The sequence below is a fragment of the Melopsittacus undulatus genome, chromosome 1 (genome assembly GCF_012275295.1).
Source record: "Melopsittacus undulatus isolate bMelUnd1 chromosome 1, bMelUnd1.mat.Z, whole genome shotgun sequence".
NCBI classification, from domain to species: domain Eukaryota; kingdom Metazoa; phylum Chordata; class Aves; order Psittaciformes; family Psittaculidae; genus Melopsittacus; species Melopsittacus undulatus.
Window position 1 is genome coordinate 118,374,213 of NC_047527.1, and position 10,104 is coordinate 118,384,316.

Sequence of the window (10,104 nt, forward strand, 5' to 3'; positions counted from 1 at the left end):
TAAATCACTTTTCTGGAACAATATATTTTAGTATCTAAATTAATGTTAAACTACAGCTGTCCTTAGTACATTACTGGAGATAGAAATAAAAGCTGAACTTTACACAGATGAATTTGGTACACATTCTTTGTAGACACTCAAATTAGTGAGAACTAGCTATTTCCACTACAATTACTATCAAAATCCCAGAAGTAAAATAGAGTAAATTGGAAAAATACACCCCTGTCTTTGAAAGTTCTCCATCTTTAAAGCAAAGCAAGGCAAAAATGCTTTGAATTTCAGGTATAGACCTTGAGAGACAAGTTGAAACTTACAGGAAAAGCATAAAGTGCTAACCAATGCAGACATTTATGATGTTTATAATTTTTCAAATTATAATGACAACATGATTATCATATCAAAATATTTCTCCTGAACTGGCAAATGGAAGGTTCTTGATAGACTTTCATTTCAAAAATGCAAGTTGAAATCTGGCCTTGACTAGCAGTGACAATAAAGCGGTTTTGTTTATTTAGTTATCCATCCAATGCAAGCTGGACTCCCAGTCAAATATCCTCAGAAACTGCATGAATAGAATCATGGCAACAAAAACTGAATCTAAATCTTGTTAAGTAGTGTATAAAATAACTGACATTGCTTGCACTCTGAGCATACACTAGGAAAGGAATCTCATTATAGACACATTATAGTTTATTATATACAGTCTTTACAACTGTATATAATGCTGCCAATAGTCAAAAAGTCCAAATTATACTAAATTTCCTTCACATGATTATTTTCACTTAGATATCTTTTCTCAAGGTGCTTTTTTCTTTATTTTTCCTAGAAAAGTTTATGACATACAAAGTCAGGTTATGAGTTCCAGACAAATAAGAAGAAACGAACACAATTAACCCCATATAACTTAGTTGATCAGTTCACCAGGCATTTGAACCAGACATAAAACCACAACAAAAACCCCTTAAAAACACCTTGAAACAGAAGCATGGGGGAAAATCCTGTAATAAAAAAATAAATTCAGTATTTTTGAGTTAATACAAAGATGTAAGTGGTAAATGCTCCATCCCTGGCAGTGTTTAAGGCCAGGCGGACAGAGCCTTGGACAACACGGTCTAGGGTGAGGTGTCCCTGCCCTTTGCAGAGGGATTGGGAGTAGGTGATCTTAAGGGCCTTTCCAACCCTAAACAATCTATGATTCTATGATCCTATGTAGATTTGTCCAATAATTAACATACCAGGCTAAGACTATTTAAATATTTCCACATTCTCTACATTTGTTTCCTTCCCAGTTTTACGCAAGTTTTATGCACAACTTATAAAGCTTTCTAAATTCTTCACAGAAATTCTAGCTCTTGCATTTGTCAAGAAAAATGCCTTAATGGCCTTTTTCCCGCTTGAATACATCTATAGGCACACTCGCTCTCCTGAAGGTCTTCAGTATGCAACCTGTTTTCTTCTGCAACACCCAGTTTTGTACTGCAGTGCAACACACAGCTCAAAAACACACAGTGTAACCTGCAAAAAACCAGTACTTCCTAGGCTACTAAAAATTGTCTGATGTAGCAATATTTCTCAGTTTGTTCCAGTGGGATTTAGGTTTCTACTGTCATTGTGTCAGCATCTCTTTTTAAAGCACTGAATAAAAGGTCAGACTCACAATTATGTTACCTCCACTGATCAGATTTCTTCACCTCTATTGAGTATAATAACTGTTCTAAGTATAGCCCTATGCCTTCTTCATTTCAGAAAACTTTTGAGAATGAAAAAAAAAAAAAAAAGCAACTGGTTCAATTGTGATAATTTCACTGTATGTCCAGACCTTGGGATGAACACCTTGCAACACACTGATGATTTTTATATCAGCACCTTTGCTCCCCTAGACAGTTTAAGAAACAGCAAACACTTCAATCTTATTAAAGAACCTTATATACAAAGACTTAAGCATTCTATGTTTAAAGGTGCTGTTAAGGTTTATTAACTTATCACTCTCTCATGCAGTGTATTCCTCTTTCATAGGGCTGACTAAAACTTCTGCTACCCACAGCCTGTCTCTCATTAAAATATATGACTCAAACTTGAATATTTAATAGCCAGTACTGAAGAATCAGGAAGGAAACATGCAGACAATCAGCATAAAGCAGCTTTTTCCAAAAACAATCACAGCCATCTGAATGGATTTCCTTGAATTATGTCAAAGAATTAAACAACATTTTAATTATGCCTCCTATTTGCTATATTCAATGAACGCTAGACAGGTAGCATGTTTAAATTAATCCTGGCATATGCTCTATAAATGGGATTGTACTACCAACATGGGTTTAATATCTTGAAAGCAAGACTGGCAGATTAAAAAAAAAAAAAATAAAAATAAAAACACCAAACAAAACAAACAAAAAAAAACCCCAAAAAACAGCCATGCAGTTTTTATTTGTGTAAAATAAAAAATACAACATCCGTGGAAATCAGGACACTAATCCTTCATCATCAAACCAGATAAGATCAACATGAACTGTTTTCCTCACATCAAAGGAAAGACATATTTTTCTCCTTAGCTCTGACTGCGGTCAGCTGGAGCTTTACCACAAAACATAGTAATAAAGAAGGGAGGGAGAAGTGCTACCTCTCTCAGCATGACAGAAGCAGCAGCAGCTTGCAGACAAAATGCTTAGTGCATATCTTACAGAAATTCAGAAAAACTGTATTTTATACTCAAACCTGGCAATTTTGAATATAAATACTTCTCATTGATTTTAAATACAGAACTACAATGAAGCACGCAGATTTGGGAAACACTGTCATAAGAAAAAAGTTCATGTAAGCTCCTTCGTGTTTAAAAGGCAAGTTATTCCACAAAGGAGTCTTCATTTTCAGTTAAGCTATGTTCTAGCTTACAACACTGCTGCACAAATTTCTGCATTGTTTTTGCCTATGCTAATGTCACATCTTTACATCTAATTAACTTTCTATTTAAGTAAATGGTGTAATTATAGATTCCAGCATACAATTAACACACACAGAGATGTATTTGGTCATTCAGTTTATGCTCAGCCCCATATTTGAATATTTAAGTAGTTCCTAGAAGGATAACAGGCTGAATGGAGACAGAAAACTGCACCATTTCAAACTGTATTTTGTACAGTAAAGCACATGATAAGAACACCATTAAATAACAGCACAGCAAAATGATGAACATGCAAAACTTACATTTCAATGGGCAAAATCCATACATCTTGTCAACATTAAAGTCTGAAGTGGTTCCACACCAGAACCAGCCATCTGATCTGCCAGCATTTGTGCAGTCAGCATACCATTTATCACCAAATTTAAAAGGGAATACACAAGGTGCTCCATTGGCATTTCCTTTCACTGTGTAGGTATCTAAGGAGACACAGCAATTTAAAAATGTATGAGCAGTAATAAGCATGTGACATATATCAGTTCAGCTTTATGATCATATTATAGCATATTATAGCAAGCAGAGCTTGCTAGCTTAGTATACAAACTGTACTAGAAATGGGACTTTGACAACTATACTCTCTAGGTCTGAGCTGATACCCAAGTTCACAATGAGACAAATTTTTATTGCTTAAGGAAACCTGAACTGGACTGGAACTGACTGAGCCAAGACAAGTACATTCCCATGCTAAATTTAAGCAATTTTCTTTTTAAACACGAACAACTGCTAATATTTTTGTTAATAACTGACTCAGTTGCTGACCACTGTAGACAGGGAAGTGCACATACACATAAACTTGAAAGATACATACCACTAAGTGCTATACTATACCCAAATAAAATGTCCATTTTTTGCTTTGGCAGAAATATGACTGGATGAAACTTATCAAAATAACTAAAGCAGTTTTCTGTGTGTGCACATATGTACATGCATTCATGAGAGGACATACAGAGAACACTAACTGACAGGGACTACTAGAAAGGTGACATATCAAGGTCAGTGCCTCATAGACCTGCTGGAAAACAAAAGAGGAAGGAATGGCAGACCATCACTCCATCCCCCCTGCCTCCTTTCACATGGTTTGCTTGGCTATGGTTCTTTTATTCTGGATTTATACCAAGGATAGTACTGTAATCAGCTATTGTGTAAACCACAGAAAATGCATCCATACCTACCCCTGTGACCATTTCTGCTTATCAAAGGATAATAAATGGGAAGCCAAATGTATTCCCACATACTTAACATAAATATATGTATATATGTATCTCACATCAAGTTTAACTACTTAAGGTATATGATTTCTTTAACATTTCAGCACCAACTTTGAGACTTACTTCAAACACTTACGAAGGCATCTTTTATATGCTGGAGCTGAAGATGCCAAGAGTTAATTGAATCCTCACAACATTATTAATATTTGCTCCCCAACGAGAAAAAAAACATAATCACAGACCATACACTTACACGACATCTTTCTGTACATAAGTATTAAAAGCTATCATTAACTGTTGTGTAATAAAATAATAAATACACATGTTCTAAATAACCATAGACTTTTTTACCCTCTCCAAATGAATAACTACCATGAATGGTTAATTATCTATCAGACCTTTGACAACTTGGACAAGAAAGCAAAATGAACCCTTCAGAAAACATATAACACACACTCAGGTATTGCTGATTTCACCAGAAGACACACTCACTAATCATTAATGAGACGAAGCAAATTCCCCTACACTTCTAGATATTTTAAACAGATACACAGAGAAATGAGTTTGAAATACAGAAATTAATTCACAGAACTTTACCTTCATAGCCTCGAGAACACAGATCGTCTGTGGTTCCGTAGACTTTCCACCTACTCCATAAACCAGATCCCTTGTACAGCATAATATTCCTTTCCTGTCTGTTTCCATAGTTGAAAAATAAATCTTCCCCTTGGATTGCAAAGAGAGTCTCATTTCTGCATTCCCATCGCTGAAGTTCACTAGCCTTGTCACAAGGATACAGAGTGATCGGAACCCAGTCTTTCTTCGAAGGCACTCCCAAGCACAATTTGAATGCTATGCTCATAAGCTGGTGATCTGAGACCCACCTGAATTTTTGTGACTCATTTTCTTGAACGCAAGGAGCAGTAGTCACTGAATTAGAACTTAGAGCTAGTACACAGCGCTTGTGATCTTCATTATATATTAAAAAGATGCTAGTATCTGCAAGAGAAAAAACAGAGGAATTATTTGAAGTAATCTTGCCTACTATCTAAATGAAGTATGAACCTGGACATTATTCATGGGGTTAAAATCTGTTCAGCAAAAGGAGATATGGCAGCCCTGTGGCCTACACCTTTTAAACTAACTACAGAATGCACCTAGTTCAGATGTGAGGCCTTTTCAAATGCTTCGCTTCAGTGGAAGTATCCACACTCAAAAGTGCAAGGCAGCAGAGATGCAGATCTAGTGTCTCCTGAAGCATTAAAGCACAGGTTAAACTGAAGAGAAAAAAAACGCACTCATGGTATTATTCCAAGCTGTACCTATGGGAGTTACTGAAATAGGGAAGTGCATACACCATGCACTGCAGATCCTGACTATGAGCACTCCAAGCAGCATTGGCTCCTTGTTCCTGGCTCCCAGACATGAGGAGATGACAACAGCCACTAAGTTCTTCAGGGTCCATTTCCTCACCTTGAGGAGTTCTGTTCCCATGCGCTCTGCTAAAATCCTCAAAGTCTTAACTGACAGGAATGATAATTTTTTAAACCTTATGCACAAGCTAGCTGTAGGGCTAGAACAGCATATTCGGTTTGCACTCTGCTGCAATTGTCAGTGGTTTCTTTTTCCTTTCTTTCATTTCTCCAGTTTGAAAGAAACAATGACAACAATGGGATTTGCCATCATCAGGTATGCCCCTTAATAACTTACAAAAATCTCTGAGGCTCTTCGTAGCTCCCAAGGTTGTTCCTCCCCCCATGTTTCACCGCACGCATTTTCATGTATTTCAGGTTTATTTCAAAATCGTAATCATTAGAAAAGTTTTCCTCATCCATTACACTTGGATGTGCTATGGAGTGAAACATTTCTGAGCTGGTCTTGCCCAAAGACTGGGAATTTCTCTTCTCTGATCCCCGTGAGACACATTTTAGCACACTAACTTAGTAGTTCTCTCTGATACTGGTTCACATAATGTCACAGGATGCCCAAGGTCTTAAAGCTATATTTTAACTGGGCTACAAGCTACGAAAGAGGAATACTAATTAATACGACTCTGGGGATTGAATTGAATTAAGAAATAGTTTGGTGTATGATTACCAAATTAAACAAATTATAATAGTGAAATATTTAAGAAGAAAACAGGTTAACCACAGAAAATTTTCTCTGCTGAGCCTCCAGTGTGGAAATGATCACACTTTATGCAGAAGAACAACCACCTGGGAATAAATAACCTCTCTCTCACAGAATGAGCTGACCTAGACTTATCTCATCCATGGTTCAGTTTCCTTCTCCTGTCCTTTGGCTTCCAACCCACTTGGAGGTAGTGCAAAACTGATGAGCACTGGGGACAGAAATTGCTCCCTTTTGCCAATCTGTTTTACTCACAGACAATACAAGGAAATGTATAATTATCATTCCTGGTGATAAATTTTGTATTCCTTTTTTTCTACTAGCATTTAGCACAATGTTACTGTAAACTGATATATACAATGCTTGCAATTCTCCTTTTCCTGAAATATTATATAAAGTTCCTGGGTAAAAGACACATCAGGCGTGTGTAGAAAACACTGCCTGATCTTTCAAACTTCTAAAATTGTATTTGTCTCCTAAAATAACATTCCTTATTTTATGCAGCTTATAGTGTTAAGGAGAGGATGCTATGCATGTGAGAAAGGTAGCCCAAAGTCAAAAGCCTGGATTGCTACGCTCAAGCCTGAAAAGGAGTACAGTTTTGGCTTCAGAAACAAGATTAGAAAGGTGAAAAAAAAAAAGTCTGGCTGCAGGTGTGGGGCGAAGACAAATCTTTAGCCCTCTGCTATCCTGACTGCATATTTACTAAGTGTTAGCAATATGGAAATACAACACAGATTCTTATACAAGGGCCACAGCACACACAAGGCTCTGACAGGGACTATGACAAAACTAAGCAGCTAAAGGGGCAACATAGCAAAGCAGGCATTGAGAATAAGTTGGCACCAAAACATAACAGAACAGGAGGCAGCAGGCTGCAGAAGCAGCTGTGGCTGAGAGTATAACTGCAGGACTTCCTTCCCCTCAGAGTTGCTCCTGTCTCATCCATGTAGTGTGGTCCTCTATTCCTCTAGTTTACAGCTTCATTTCTGTGTTTGCTTTGCCTGCTTGGACACAAAAGGGGACTCCCATACAATACCGTCTGTGTGAGTTATCAGGTAGTCTAGAAGAATAAGAAACAAGCTTCCAGGTATTTGTGCAACACTTCCTATGCCCTGCCAACTCTTCTCTGTAAACACCCATCACTTCTGTCAACATGATGAGCTGTATCTGTAAAATGGGCTAAGCAGAATTACTCATATAACCATCAACTACGTTTCACTGTTATGTAGCAGCATTTTTTATAGAGCTTCCATAGCAAGGTGCCATTCCTCACTATAGATGAGCTGTAGGTGGTACACTTAAAGGTCCACCACAGTGTGATCATTGAAACCTACCCCTAGAAAGAGGTTTGTTAAAATGCAACGGCACATGCCAAGCATAGGAGCCAACTTACCTCACCATTATAAGCCATTCAGGGACATCTAGAATCTTTTCCCTCAAATGTCCCAAGTAGGTCTTGTGAGAATTTTTCTCGCAGGCTTTCACCACCACAATGTGACTATCTTTGGCCCCAGCTTCTATCTGAAGAATTGTGCCAAGTACTGTAAAATCTCTCTGGCCAAGTATCTTTCCCATATATTTCCAGTATGCCAACGTAGCTTCACATTCTGCAACATTTGCAAACTATCACAGACTGTGTAAGTGTAAATCAAGCAGTAACTCATGAAGCGGCTGAAGCATTACTAGTGTTAAACACTAATGGAGAGCACCAGAAGGGCACACCAAAAGCCAGAAACAAGAGGGGGGAGCAATGAGGCAGCAAGCAGGTAGGTTGAGTGTCTTCTTCATGGAGAAATGGAGAATGGCCTACAACAATTGCTGCTAAATACACAAAACAAGGAAGGCAGTGTCATGAAGTTTTGTTTTAATAGATCTCAAACTGGAGAGTGGATGATGTTTTGAGTGTGAGTTTTGATAATGGTAAATGCAAAACTTCCACTGAAAAAATAGGTGTGTGCTGGAAATGATGGTAATTTCAGAGCGAGCAAGCACAAGCTCCAGGTTTCACCAAGAAACACAGCTTTCACCAAAAAACACAGCTTTCACCTGTTTTCACAGCTCTAAATATACCAATTCCTCAGCTACCTTAACATCACCCCAGGAAAGCCATCTGCCAAAACCAGGTCCCCAGACCCACAGAAGACCAGAGGAAAGGGAAGCGCCAACACCAAGCTCTTCCACGAACCTCAGCGGTGATGAACTACATGGGGGAAAGCTGGGTGATGGTATTAAATAGATCAGGGACTGAGACCCCAGAGCAGTGGGGTAAACTGAGGCACTGCTAGTGACTGCCCTGTTTGGCATCCACAATGCCATGGGCACCCAAAAAGCCACCTCCTTGGGCACCTTTGCTCACCGGGCACCTCAGGGTGCAGGTGAAGAGAGGCAGGCAGCACCGAGGGGGTTAAAATGGCCGCGGCTTCTCCACCTGCACGGAGTTTTCCCACTCCACCGCCCTCATCCCCCAGGTCAGGCTGGACTAAGTTCCCGCCGTGACCCCGTTCTGTTCTCGGCACGTCTCCTCTCGCACAGCCCCTGCGGGCACTTACCCAGCAGCGGAAAAACCCGGGGGAGAAGTGCGAGGAGAAGCAGGAGCAGGGAGGGAGCCATCGCCGCAGCTTCGCCCGCGGCGCCCCGCCGCTGAGCAGAGGGCTTCCCGCCGGGCAGGTTCTCCGCACTTGTGAAGGGCTGGTGGATCGGGGGAAAGCTCTGGGCTCGAAATGATAAGGAAATATCCTGTCACATGGGGTGTTTTGAAATAACAGGAATTCGCTGTTCAAACTTTGCTTTCCTAAGCTGATTTTTTTTTCCCCCCTCAGCGGAGGGAAGAGCCTCCTTCCAGGAACATGCAGGTGATAAAGTGGTGATAGCTGAGAGGAGGGCTGTTTTTCTCGTTGTTGCCGTTGGTGGTTTGGGGTTTTTTTATGCCTTTTGCTACCCTGCCAGCGTTGCACGTGGGTCAGTGGTTTGTTTTACAAGAAACCGTGCCAAGTGAGCAGGACATCTCCCTCCTTTCCTCCTGCGGGGAAGCCAAGTCTCAAACGGAACCCCTGCTCGAATGACCGGGTTTCTCCCGAGGGCGAGGGCTGCAGAAGTAGCAGAGACCTACTTTTGGGAATCCAGGACTTTGCTTCCTCCATCTCCCCCTCGGTTCTCCCATCACACTGGCGAGCAGGTGTCTCCCGAACAGGGAGGCGGCCGGGAGGGAACGCGGGGGGTGCAGCCTGTGCTCGGGGCTAAACGAGAACCGGGGGCGGGATGCACTGGATTGAAATCTTTTAGCGAGGCGTTTTCTGAGCTCAAATAAACGAAATCAATCAGATTTTTATTTATTTATTTATTTATTTATTTATCATTTCTTCTCGTGGCTGTATCTGCTGTTAACAGGATACAAATCTTGCTTGTGAATCGGTGTGAGAACAAACAGAACCTTGCTTGCTCGCTGGGTTTTCACAAACTGAAGCACCTAGGTGGGTGGGATTAAATGATCTTTATGAAAATGTGCCTGCAGAGCACAATCTGCCTTGAGTTTTTTGCAGCTTTTTGCTGTTATGGGTAGGGGACCTTTCTGTATGCTTTTTTTGTGGGGAGCAGTAACTTATTCCTTAGAGGCTGTTACCGATATACAGTCTAAAGGGTCCCAGATGGATTTAAATCATCAGTCACACTGCTGTTTTACATATAGAGGCTTTTGTAATTTATGGGACTTGAGCACAATGATACAACATACCTGAATATGCAAAGCATCAAACTTACCATTTGCAATAATAAATAAATAAAGCATGTCATAACAGCAGCTCTCCC

The 10,104-nt window shown here is 40.0% G+C and overlaps 1 protein-coding gene across 1 annotated transcript in view; it reads right to left on the bottom strand.

Moving 5' to 3' along the window:
- LOC101874605 (mannose receptor C-type 1) overlaps nt 1-8,963 on the bottom strand; it is a 56,008-nt gene extending 47,045 nt beyond the window's left edge. The window contains exons 1-3 of the mRNA XM_005152958.4: nt 8,850-8,963; nt 4,765-5,166; nt 3,205-3,378 (exon numbers count right to left, since the gene is read on the bottom strand). Of these exons, the coding sequence (XP_005153015.1) occupies nt 3,205-3,378; nt 4,765-5,166; nt 8,850-8,910 (637 nt within the window). The 5' untranslated portion in view covers nt 8,911-8,963. The remainder of the gene's footprint in view (nt 1-3,204; nt 3,379-4,764; nt 5,167-8,849) is intronic.
- Nucleotides 8,964-10,104: the final 1,141 nt, after the last annotated feature.